Raw genomic sequence first — 13,914 nt, forward strand, 5'->3', positions numbered from 1 at the left:
GTTCATCCGTTTATGTGAGACATTAAGTTGGTAGAAGCAAAAAAATATATTTTCAATTTGGAGCTTGGTGATTTTTTGTTGTTGTTGATAAATCTGATTGGGGTTTCAAGATTTAACTACACCTTCTTGACTTTAGTTCTGATAAGACGGTTCTGTGACAGGCGCCATGCAGAAGGGATGATAAGAGTAGCGAGTTGTAACTCTCTCCTTTTCTCCTGAGCCCCCCCCAAGCAGCAGAAATCAAACCAAATCAATAAACGTCATCTTCTTAGGTGAACCTAAGCCATTGGGGGCAGGGGGGGGTGAAACTACTTTTACTGGGCCCATGGGGGAAAAGGCCTAACCCCCCCCTTTGCCTCCTCCTCCCTATCCTTACTACCCCCCACTCATCTCTCTTTCATTCTCCCCCCTCAGCCCCTCCATCTCTTTGTTGTGTGTCGCCCTGCCCTTCGTTGTGATGCACCGAGTGAGAAAATAAAAAGAGAGCAGCTGTTTTCTGCATGATGAAATAACCTCAAAACCATCACAAGTTGGGAGCACAGTCAAGTTAGGTCGGGAGCTATGGAGGGAATTTTCGTTTCTGCTGATATCAAGTATGAGGAGCTCAAGGCCATCCTTTTGAGTTCTTTTTTTTTTATTGTGTTTCAGTATAATGATAAAAAAAAAAAACGCTGTAGCTAGAAGTTAACTCAGCAGAGGCAAAGCGCTGAGCTTAACTAAACTGAGCTAAGCTGAATCGCGAGAGCTGAGCATGGGCGGGGGCGGGACCGAGCGGGATATTTTGATGTGCTGTTTGATTATGTTTTCCACCTGCCATCATCTGACCCCCCCCCCCCCCCCTTACACACACACACACACACACACACACACACACACACACACACACACACACACACACAACCTCTCCTTTTTTGATATCCCCGCTGAGTTAGGAAATGCCCAGGAAGCAGAATGAAGTGGTTGGTGGAGTGTGCGGGCAACTCTGAGTGGTGGTGGGTGTAGTGTGTGTCGAGGGGGGGGGGGGAGTTGTGGGCGGGGGGTGGATGCTGCAGGGCCTTGTCACTCACCATGATTGGTCGACGGCTCTGCAGTCTCAGGGAGGCCTGACAGCGGCTGCTGGTCCCCTCGCCTCGCGTCCACCGCTGGTTCACCAGCTCGCCACGAAACTCATTTTCTAGAGTGAGGACGAGAGGAAAGAAGGAGGTTGAGATGGAACAACAAGATATTTGCCATGATCCATACTAGTGGGGTGTCGTTGTACAAGCTTAAGGGGGTGGGCTGATGCTACTCAAGCTTGCTTTATGTCCGAGGAACAACACACACACACACACACACACACACACACACACACACACACACACACACACACTAAGTGCCCCAGCTGGGGTCTCTGTCAGTCTACTATTAGAATCAATCAAATTTGTGCATTTTGATGCAGCTTTTCAGTGCACATGTAAAAGAGAAAGGGGGAGGGGGGTGCAAGAGATGAATGGTCAGTAAATAATGAGTCATCCATAAATCTTTTTTTTCCTCCCCTTTTTTCATTAGGTAATAGCTCTTCACTTCATTGCCCTGATCAACCAAGAGAAACTTCAAGTCCTTTCGAAATTCACCACTAGATTCTTCTCATGTCTAGATTCTTCTCATGTCTTGTAAGGTAAAACCAGATTTAAAAATAAAGAAGCACTCTCAACTAGTATGCTACAAATCGCTTTGGGCATGAGCAGTTAATCCACCAACGTGTGTTAAATGGAACAACACACAACTGATGGGTCAGTCATATACATGAAATTATTTTTTTCTTTTTAATGGCCTGCCAGGGGACTACAGATGAAAACTAGCTTTGTAGCTAAAATCCATCTTATTTACTTTTGTTTTTATATTGACGTTCATTCATGTCCATTGTCCCTATTCAAACAAATAAATAAATATTTTTAGGGGGCTAAAAAAGTGATTTAAGTTCGAACAATCTTTAAAAATAAACAACTTATATTTACGGCAACAACAAAGCCAGTAAGCTATTTCTTTGCTGTAAAATGCAGAAAAGCAAAATTTCAAATATTTAACTGAACTGCCTAACTTAAAAAGTTGGTTGCCTTGAAATTGTTACGACACCCGACTTCATTTTTTTGACCGTGTTACTGTCACTTATTGACCTGTACATGAAGCCGTAGTCCACAGAAAGTGCAAACCAAAAACAAAGATGAGAAGAACTGAGAGGTCCTGACCCCGCCCCTCCCTCCCTCCCTCCTGCGCTCTCATCAGACTTTGTCTATTACACGCAAAACTCACCAACGCCCAGCCAGCACTCCACAAAATGCTTGTTTATCAACTAACCCTCCCACCCCCTCCCCTCAACACAAAAGTGATGACAACAGCAATACTGCTGGTTGGCATCTCTGTCTCAGCTGTCTGCACACGAACATCCATGAAAACGCTTCAGTCTCCCTTAGGATCACCCCCCCCCCCCTTTTGCACTTCTTTTAAAGTAAAGTGAAATGAGCATCTGTCCCGTATTGTTAAATGGGAGGCCGAGGAGCTGAGAGTGCTTCCCAAAAGCGAAGCGTATAACAGCATTTTAGGGCACTTTATTTTTTTTTGCCTCAGGTGGAAGTTGCGCTTCTCCGAGTTGAGTGCTGAGCAAATGTTCCTTCTCCTGCTAAGCTCTTGATCTCGCTCGATCAAATTCCTCATTTCATCCTAAAAAGACAGATAAATTGGCTTTTCTATACTTTCATCTGAGATGTATATACATACGTCTAGATATATATTTAAAACACACACACCTTCTTTGATGCTATCCTGCTTCTTTGCGCCTTAAAGACTCACAGCTCGTTATTTCACAGTAAAAGTTGGAGGTGCATGAGACAATTAGTCGTTCGCTGGGGTTGTCTTGTTTAATCAGAAGGATGTGGGAGGGAGGACGTGAGGGACGCTTCGATGCACAGTGAATGAATGGATTGAAACAAATCTAATCCTATACAGAAAAAATGCTTTATCTTAAAGCTGGTCATTCTTTTCATTCCCCTTTTACAAATATATCCACTCACAAGAATTAATCTGGTGCAACGACATAATCTAATGAAATCCAAATCAAATATTCTTTATTATGATAATAATGCAGTATTGATTTGAGTATTCTAGTTTGTTTTAGGTCATGAGGAGGCAAAATATTAGAAACAGGCCTAACCACAAAAATGAAAAATAATTAAAAATCAAAGTCAATCAAAACTGGGCATTATTATTGTCAAATTTTGTTTTCATTTATTTCCTCAACACAAAGTTTATGCTCGGGTAATACTTAGTGTATTGGGACAATGGAGCCCTAAATCTAGTTAGATTAAATACCCGAATGGTCTGACTGTAACAGTATTAAGTGTACATACTGGGCCAAGCCAGCTGTACACTCCTGCTCCCGTAAAGAAGGATTTAGTCACAATACAATGTGATTAGAAGGTCGACCAAGCAGAGAGGGAATCACAAATCAAAAGTTGTAGTTGAGGAAAGGTTAAAAAAAAAAAATCGCACAGGAAAAAAAAAGAAAAAAAAGTCACATGTGAATACTTTTGTTTGTGTTTTTTAAGGTCCTCACTGCGAGTTGGAGGTTAAATTTTGTCGACAGAGAGCAGTTAAAAGGCTGGTATCCCGAAAGATGCCTGCAGGTCCCGGCAGTTATGGGACACAAAGCGATGGAGGAGAGCAAAGAAGCAGCTTTTGGGGAAGCTTCCCCCTGAGGGCCACCACGACCTCAGCATCTGAGGAACAACCGATGTCTTGCTGCTGCTTATCAAATAAAACTCAGCCCAGGTTTGTGTCACAAGATTGTATGTTTTGCATTTTTTCTAATCAAATTTCCTTTGGCTTTCCCCCCACCCTCCCTTCCATGAAATTCATTATTTCCCAGCCTGTCATTGGAAATGCCGGCTCTCCATTGAAAGCCTGCAGGACCCTGACCTTTGCTTGTATAGCTGAGATTTCTGATAGGCTTTGAATGACGAGGGTGCAATTTGGCCCCAGCTGCTCCTCCAACATGTTTATTACACTCTCTCCTCCGGCACCTGCTCTCCTCGCCACGGGCTATTCAGTCGCTAATAAATGGAAAGGTTTGCCATTAAGGTAACTAAAAGCACAGAGGTGAGCTTGGCCCCGAGTTGCATACGAGTGACAACATAAGGCACCAATAACCTAATTCTGTAATCCTTTAAAACTAGGCTACATTTGAAAGCAAAAAGAAAGCAGAAGAAAACAACAGGAAAATAATCAAGTCAATTCTGCATTGACCCTTTTCAACTGAAATGTCGACAAAAAAATAAATAATCGATTGCTCATTAAAACACTTGCAAAAACTACACTACAAGCTTTGAATGAACGAATAAAGTTTTCAAATGTAGATACTTGGATGACATGAGGAAAGTGAGTTCCCTTCACATGCTACCCTGCTATAACCTTGACGAATGCCGAGCCATTCACACTAAATAACAGCAAAATAAATAAAAAAGTATTTATTCGTAATACAGTCGTGTGTGTGTGTGTGTGTGTGTATAGCTAACTACAAAGATACATAGGCTGGAGTAGAGTGCGCCTCTTCATCATCATCATCGTCATCATAATCATCCCTCATCTCTTTCCTCCATTTTAGGACGCAGGTGCATTGACAGACCGAGTTCCGCACACACACACATATTACGCGACCATGTAAGCAAAGCAAACCAACGAGAAGGAGGAGAAAATTGTGAGTAAGGGGGAAGAAAAAAAAAGATAAACACAGGTCCACATTCCGCACCGCGGGCTGAGAATCCGACAACACTCGTGAAAGAAAATAAAAATCACGACAGAATATGCAGTGTGTCTTCCCCAACGGAGGTGCTTATTTTTGTAATCTGGACTTTTTCGAGGGACAAATGTGCGCACCATTAAAGACGGCTGACATTTGAAAAGAGCATCGCTGGGGTTTTTTTTTTTTTTGTGCTGCAGAGGATCAAATGGCCAACCCCTCCCTCTTTAACACGCTCCATCGTTCCGTCCATCCATCCATCCATCCATCTCTCGCACCGTAATAACCGCAAGCATTTAATACCAAACTCCGCACATCAGATCGCACACTTTGCAGTTTGAACGACACAAATATGGCTAATATACAAATATGGGGAACATACTATATTCCCTTTTTTTGTGGCGTCTAGTAATCGGATGCACTATTCGTGGAAAATGTAAAAGGTGACGCTAGAGGACAGAGAGGACCTCAAGTGCAGGACACCGTTCGTTCGTTAGAAGAGCATCAGTGGAGGACAAGTACTATCGTGAAAACACACACACACGCACACATACACACACACACGCACGCACTTAAACAGTAACACACAGACACACAAACCACGCTGCCTAAGTATCCACAGTACAAGTAAAAAGATGCGCCATAGTTGCGATGTGTCCCGCATAGTGTTATTAAAACACGGCTATAGTTCCCGTTGCACAATTCAAATGTGAGAAAGTTTGAATTCTTGAGCGTGAGGGGGGAAGAAAAAAAATCGGCGAATGGCTGACTAATGAATTCATTAAGTCCGCCAAAGTATAATAAAATAATACTTAAATAAAAATAAAAATAAAAACAGCAAGGCAGTTCGTTACCTGGAATCAATAATATCGCGTCGCTTCCTCCTCTGTGTTTTAACAGCTGTAGAAGTTGGCTTGAAGCGACAACAATAAAATCCGAGTGATAGTTTTAAAAAAGATTTTTTTTTTTTTTTGTATCCCGTTCCAAAGGTCCAGATGTGGTAAGTAATGAGGAGAGGAAGAGAGCGGCCTCGGTCACACGCAGCACCGGCGCACGGGTCCGGATCGAGGCGTGAGGGATGTTACTTGTTTGTAAGCAAAAACATGGCTTCATTTGCCTTTGTCAGCGAGAAAAAAAAACAACAACCCAATATTGACTTACCTTTCCCTCATGAGCCATTGTATCCCCTCCTCCCCTCCATCAGCCCCATTCTCCTCCCTCCGCCCTTTGCCATGACATCACGGAAGCTGTAGTAAAACCTCGAGCATCACATGGGCAGGGCTTGAGGACCCCACCACCACCACCACCATCAACACACACACACACACACGCACGCACGCACGCACACACACACACACACACACACACACACACACACACACACACCCCTTACGACGCACTCTCTGGTACTTGAACACGCCCCCTCTTGCTGACTTTCTCCCCCCACTCACAGGCATCATCTGAATCAATAAAGCGGACTATTTCAAACTATGTAAATTGCATTTGAACCTTATGCACATATTGAAATGGACAAAAAGCATCTCATCATCATAAAGGACATTAGTCAGAGCAAGCATGTCAGAGATAGACAAACCACTTAACTATAGTGCTGTGGCCATGTTTGAAACCCTGAAACCTTGAAAGTGGTACGGTCCAATATTTCATTCAAGCGATATTTGTTTTCCTTCTAGGATTCAGCAGTGATGGAGTTCTTATAAGCGAGTATTGCAAAGACATTCCTAACTCCTAATAATCATGTCGCAGGATGAGTTTTTAGGTCATCGTACAATGAGATCGCTGTCACAGATTTGTTGATAGTTTCACCAGGTAAAATGCCAACTTCAAGCAGCAAAAGAGCCTCTTAATGGTGTTACTTGGAGTCACTCCCAAATGTTGTTGTGGGTTTTTTTTTTTCTTTGCTTTGCTGTTTTGAAACCATTAGTGGAAATGACAACCATTCATTACAAGCCATTTGAGAATAGTCCCCACAAATGCCATTCTTTATCTGCCGTCTCCACGCCACGCACGCAGGGAATATTCAAAAAGCTCAACCTTCAGCTTTCAGAAATTCTATTAAATTCTTATCTCCTTGCAGCAGGCTCTTTTTGTGCAATCCCATTGTTATGCATTGGAGCTGAAATCAATCACCGGGCGTGCACGGCGCATCAGTATGATTTCAGACTGTGGCTGCCTGCGTAGGAGAGGGGACTCACACAACAGGGGCGACAATCGAATAAACAAGTCGGGTGGGGATGATGGGGGGGGGGTTATGAAATATCCTGGGCCTTGATCCAGCTGAGCAGAACAAGGGAGGAGGCCATGTGCCAAGTTAGGTCTGGCGAGCAAGTGACTAAGTCAGGACTGTACAGAGATAAAAGAGACGCCAACTTAGGCCTGTGGAGAGCTCCAAAGAGTTTTTGCATGTGAGGATCAGTACCTTGGACAGCTCCCAGAGCAGCGCAATCACTTACACAAGTTAATTGTGGAGGCAACAAAGGCTTTTGTCTTTCCTTCATTAGGTGTAACAATAGGCTTGATGACCAGATAGAGCATTAATTTCAAAGTATACATCATTGTTTCATGTTATTCCATGATAGGCTGACATCTGAGACAGCGGCTTAACTTTTATTACACTCACTGTAGATTAAAAACTATACTTCACCCTGTTCTGTTACAGAATACTGTGTAAAGAAAAAAAGTTGGGTGAACTCAACATTTTAATGAAAAGTTAATAAAATTTGACGTTGGGCAAGTTTTAAAATAGGTTTTGCTCTTGGGAAAATTGGCCTTCCCATATTTTACAATAAAGACTTTACTTTTACTTTAGAGAACTGTTGTTTCTTGTGTTGTGTTCCGAGCATAACTCAGCGACAACTTGCTTACTTTGTTGTGCTATCATTGTTGCCATACATGACTATTATTTACATGTTAAAGTGGTTTATTGTTTAAAGTTGAAAAAGTACATATATTTGTTTTTAATTAAAGTTAGTGGAATTTAGAAGTTAATTGTATTACTTCAATGTAGTTATGTGGGTTGAAAAACATCCATCAGAAGTATGAGTTTAAATTTAACACTGATATTTTCAGAATATTGTTTTGTTTTAAATAGAATATAATAAAATAAATAAATTTGATAAATTAAAAGTATGCTTACTGTTATTAGCAAAATACTGTTTACACTTTTGGAAAACTTGACTAAACTTAAAAATGTAGAGAAGGGTTAAAATACTGAATTCTTAATTGTGTAGTCCATTGAATGCATTTTTGAACGGTTTAGTCGCAAGTGTCTTACTTTTAGGCAGAAAGTGAAAAAAGGACTGTAACTTCACCGTAACCTTGCTTTGTGTGAAATGAAAGTCGAGTCACAACATAAGAGTTGTGTGTGCAGATGGCACAGAGGCCTCCTACTACTTTTGAATGAAGTTGTATGGTGGCGATATTGTGCATAAATATTACATGGGCAGCAGCTGACTGAGTAGTAGGGTTGGGACCCGGGAGGCCCCTGTGGGCCCTCGACAGATGGAACAAGCCGACAGACTAACGCAAGGACCACAACAGAAAAAAAGTTTCTAATCAGCCCGCAGCTTGGCATTGTCCCCACGGTACCAGGGCCACAAGGTTCCCCAAGGGGATCAACTCTCTTTTGTCTGGGCACGTCCTGACAAGTAGACTAGTCTGAATAAAGTTTATTTTGAAAACTGTATGTCTGATATTGTCCTTTGTTGACTCAAAACTTTTTACAGTGGGGTGATGACAAGGAACTGTATAGAATTCTCCAGCAACTTACATTCAAACATAAACAAACAAACAAACAAACAAACAAACAAACAAACAAACAAATAAATAAATAAATAAATAAATAAATAAATAAATAAATAAATAAAGTATTTATTCATTTATTTATTTTTACAAAACGTCAAATTGCTTGTTCTATCCACTTAAAAGCCGGCAAATCCACACAGCTGCCGTTAAAATAAAGTTGCCGTTAAACTGGAGGAGTTACTTTGACGCGCGCACACTTAGAGAAGTCATCGCTGAGTAAAGTGAATAAAAGTTTTTGATACTAACCTAGAAAAGTGCGACACAGCTTCATCTTCGCGGCCATCCCGTCTCTGTCCGTTGTGTGTGGTGAGCTTCAAGTGCCGCCGCTAACTTTTTCCTAGTGCGGCACAAACTTGCTCAAAGTTTACTTCTCTACTTGCCGGGCCGGGGGTTGGGAAGACGGTGATTGACAGCTACGGGGAGCCAATAGCGAGGCGCTACTGCCGGGAGCTGGCCCAAGGCCGAATAACACCCCCCCCCCTCCAACCACCGCACCATCATCGTCATCATTCCCCCCCCCCCCCCCCCCCCCCCCCCCCCACACACACACATTCCAAGTCTCAGCTTTCAACAACAATAGCCTGCTCTGCAACAAAGAGCATCTGCTGTGGCCGACAACTTCTCACAGTCGCGCTAAGCTCCCTCAGCAATCTGATTTAAAAGCATTCATACGGACACCCGGGACTAACATTTGCTTTTACTTTTAAACATCTAATATATGATAATTTTATATTTGAAAAAAAAAAAAAAGAAGTCTCAAGGACGGTTACTTCAGAGAAAAACTAAGGAGAAAAAAAAACCAAGTAAAACAACCAAAATAAAATCAAAAGTTGGATGAACTCAAAATTTCAAGGCATCAAACTTGGATGCAAATTTAATTTGGACAAGACAAAACAGTATATTTTAAGTTTCACTAGTGGTGACAATTTGTTTTCCCATATATTCAACAAAGTAAACAAAGTTTACAGAACTAATTGTCCCTTGTATTGTCCCCCAACTTAAAGTCTATGTAAACAAAACCCAGCAAATTGTTTTGGAGTAAACAACATGCATGCTTTGTTACACTGTCAATCATTTCTATTTGAAAGTTCTTCAACTCAAACAAAATACAAGTTGGAGAAAAATAGCACCTTCTTGACTCTAATGATCTATATCTATAAAGTAATGTAGTGTCATTTCACATCTCACATTATATGTCCATATTTGATTTTATGTCCACATTTTGTCCAGTGTGTTCTACTCTTAAGACCACAAACAAGGATCTACACATATAGCAGATGTACAGCTAATTTGAGTAAATCAGAGGAACATTTTCACTCCAACTCCAGGCCTTTTCACAATGTATATGTGTGTGTGGGGGGGCAGACAGACAGACAGTTCCACCCTCCCAATAGCAGATGGTCGGCCAGATAATGAGCTCTCCCATTGCTTGCTCCCATTATCCTCATGCCTCCAAGATGGAATGGGGGATAGAGCACCAAAAACGCACAATCTAACACTTCTCTTCGTTGCATTTCATCTGCATTCATTCACTTCAAAAAAAAAAAAAAAAGATGGTTTTCCCCTCTTTGTTGAGAAAAGTTGCATTAGACGAAAGCCAAGCAGGTGCATTTGTAATCTGTTGTTTATTTGGCAATCAGTATCTTTGCTTCTACATCTGAAAGAAATACGTAACTCACGACATGAAGATAAACTCAGCATATCGTATAAAGTTTTTGTATCTATTCAGTACAATGCAATAAATAATTCAAATAATTTTAAGTGTATCCATAATTGTAAAAAGAACTTCACGAACAAATGAAAGGCTCTTTTTTTAAGTGAAATAACTTTACAAATGTGGAGTCATCACAACATGAATAACAAAATCAAAACTAAAAATAAGAATGAACAGGCCATCAAACCAAACTAAATGTTACTTTAAAAAGTTACAAAATACTTTAATTAGTCGCAGGCCTTAGATAAATTGAAAAGTAATAATTATCTAAACTAAATGAGCTATTATAAACCAAACTCACAATAACACAATATATGCCATAATCCTTCAATTTTCATATTCGGATCATAATTTGTCGAATAAATCCAAAACATTACTCAATATATAGTGTGGACAAATATTTAAAAAAAAGGAAAAACTGGAAATTGAAATAAACCACTTTATTGGCATTATAAAGTAAGAAAAAAAAAACTTAACTTCTTACTATTTTATCTCATTTGGGGAAGGGAGGGGGCTTATTTTAGAGGAAATAAATAAATAAATAAATAAATAAATAAATAAACTGTCTCTGTTAATTAAGCAGGACTGCCAATTTTCCTCTCATGCCATTGATTTATTTTTATTTATTTTTTAATATCTGAAGATGGCAGATAGCCTTTAGTATTCTTACTAATGATCACAGCGCCGTCATTAGCCAATTAACTTCACTTTTCACCTCGACCCCTCTTCTCCAGCCAAGCACACACGTCCGACAAGTTCGGCCGTACGCAAACACACCCAAATGAATTCAGCAGAGGACCCCCCCCCCCCTCCACACACACACACACACACACACACACACACACACACACACACACACACACACACACACACACACACACACACATCACCCACTTTATTCTCTTCTCTGTAGAGCCGGCAGCTGAACTCTGACACAGCCTCCAGCTGTCCTGGAGATGGCGATGACAATAAAGTTAAAGCAAGTACACACACGTACACACTCTAGAGAAGGAAACAAGACCTTGTTGAAAAAAAAAAAAAAAGACCTGTGCAAGCTAATTAAGGGACAGTCTTAGTCCATCTTAATGTTATTCGTGTATTTATTTAACCTTTATTTGAAAATGCATTCACATTCATCCTCAATGCTGACCTGGCAGTATACAACAGACAAAAAAAATTAAGCAAATAGAAATATATAGACATAGTTACATAATACATTACATCATTGTGTAGCGCTCATGTAAACATCACGTCTTCCAAAGTATTGCGAACGTCGCAAATATAATCAACTGATTTTTTCCCCCCAATATCTTTGTTGGCTTTTTATTAGACACTCGCAAACTCACCCACCCACTCGTTGATGTACAGATGGATATTAAAACATCAGATAGCCCCCCCCCCATGCACTTTCTTTCGACCCCTCCCACCACCCCCAACCTGACTCTCTCCTCCTTTCTAACATCCGTGCAGCCTGATCTTGCCCATATCTGTCAGCTTCTATTAGACACAGGGAATAGATTTGGATTTTTGATTTTCATTTGAACATCCAAGTTAGCAATGTTTGCTAGCGGAATCAACTGTGGCGTAACAATAAGCGCTGCCTCGCATGGCTGCCTTCTAACACAATGAAGGCTCAAAGTGCCTCTGGCTCTTCATTACTCACTGATTAGACTGTGTCACTCTTTGGTGGGAGTTACGAATCCTTAAAAGGCAAAGAGGAAAGGAGGGAGGAAGCCAAGAGACAAAGTTTGGTCTGGATGCCACTAAGGATGAGTGTCATGTCCAGAGACCCACCCCTCCCTGTCGTTTTCCCTTCCTGCTTACCCCATCACAGCTTGAGGAGAAGTTTTGGGGCTGTGTGTGAGTGTGTGCGTGTGTGTGTGGGTGGGGGGGAGTGGAATGGGGTCATCTCCGCCAAAAGGCATCATGTGACCCCAATCCCCTACATCGTCTGCTCCCCTGCTGTACATTGACGTCGGGATGGGAGGGATCTGTATACAAGTCTGTACATTTTTTTTTTTAATGCCAAATCACGGATCTCTTCATCTGCATGGCCACGCCTGGAGCGATGTAGCATCTTCACAAGGCCGTCTTTTGCACGTTTCCAGCCCACGGGTCCAGACGGGTGTTAGAGCGCCCACCCTCCCGCTGTGACCACATGAGGCCTTGTCACAGAGTCAAATTCTTTCCACACTTTCCGCCATTGAGCTTCATTACACTTTTGCACCCCGCTTTCATTGTTCATGCCTTCCATCCAACTTGTTTGCTGTCTTTCTACTTTTCCCTGCACTTGCAGCAGGAGCAGAAGCAGCAGCAGCAGGCTGGGCAAATGTGAACCCATAGCGGTGGTAAATACAGGCAAGCACTTCACAAACAAGGGCTGATTACAATGACAAAGACTGCCACACTTTTGGGAGGAGCTTGGAGCAATTTGGAGGCTGTGGGGGCCACTGAGCGAGTGGCATACTTAATGGGCTTTGTGCGCCAGAAGAAAAGGGTCTGAGCTTTTGGGCCCAGCTGTCACTATGGAAAATATCAGACTGACACAGCACCCGATGCTCTTTGGCTTGCACTCTTTTCTTCCTTCAAACTCCCTCCTTGCGCACCTCTCCTCTCTTTTTTCTGTAGTTAGCGAGTACAAAAAAAGTGAAAGCTGTTGGGGGGAAGAAAAAAAAAACACATAAAGGAGAGCTCTCTCTTGATGAGGCAAGTGTGTCTTCGTGGTCACACGCACACACACACACAAGCTGGCAAATATAATGCATAGAAGGCTGACTCCGCAGCAATTATTCAAACCCTTAACCCAGAGGGATGAATGACATTATTACATTTCACTACTTAATTATCTGTGTGGATAGTTACTAAGCATTAACCAGCATGCATGCTTAATACAAAAGATACACTCACTCTGCTTCATAAAGCACCACTCATTTTCAAGTTTTATGCAGCAAAAAATAAATAGCTGCTGCTGGAAAATTAATGGAATAAGCACAGACCGCAGGTGAGCGCAGGTTGAACGCATCTAAAATGGAAAAAATGCTTTTCTCATTATGTCAAGCAGCAACATTGGTTTGTCTGAAAAGCAAAAGCTGGGAGATATTCCAAAGCCGCTCTGTGTTTACGCTGTTTAATTTTTTTGGTTCACAAAGAAGCGCTCACACTTCAAATCCAGCGGTATTACACCAGCTCTGTGACCGTAATACACGGATCCACGCACACACATGGCAAACTTGTGCAAGGCCAAGAGCGCACTGGAGTCAAACGAGCGAGTTGGAGAAAGCCAGCACAAAGCCAGAGTTGGATGTTGTTTCACCTAATCTCTTTGATACCACTGTGGTGCTGCTAAGCCCCAGAAAATCAGCTTAGCAGATGTCCTAAAGTGTAGGTGGCTTGTTTCATGTGGCTCGAGAAGAAAACTCTTGCGAGGGGAAGTGGTGGTGGGGGGGAAACAGGAGTGACGGGGGCAAGGCCGCAAATAATCAATGGAGCTGTGATGACTTCAAATCAATCAAAAAAAAAAAACGCTTTACTCTTTACTAATAATGCAGATTTGCGATGACTATTTTATAAATCCCAGCCCGACCGATAATGATATGCAACACAA

At 41.7% G+C, this 13,914-nt stretch overlaps 1 protein-coding gene across 6 annotated transcripts in view; it reads right to left on the reverse strand.

Moving 5' to 3' along the window:
- The window catches only part of LOC147061651 (myelin transcription factor 1-like), a 69,550-nt gene that overhangs the window by 23,608 nt on the left and 32,028 nt on the right, over positions 1–13,914 (reverse strand). For 5 of the 6 annotated variants that reach the window (XM_085916867.1, XM_085916849.1, XM_085916840.1 and 2 more), the window contains one exon: positions 1,068–1,174. In XM_085916867.1, the coding sequence (XP_085772993.1) occupies positions 1,068–1,174 (107 nt within the window). Of the gene's footprint in view, positions 1–1,067; positions 1,175–8,842; positions 8,979–13,914 lie in introns of those variants that run through there. The other variant, XM_085916875.1, reaches the window with a different exon arrangement.

The sequence above is a fragment of the Syngnathus leptorhynchus genome, chromosome 1 (genome assembly GCF_054491065.1).
Source record: "Syngnathus leptorhynchus isolate UIUO chromosome 1, UIUO_Slep, whole genome shotgun sequence".
In the NCBI taxonomy this organism is placed as follows: Eukaryota; Metazoa; Chordata; class Actinopteri; order Syngnathiformes; family Syngnathidae; genus Syngnathus; species Syngnathus leptorhynchus.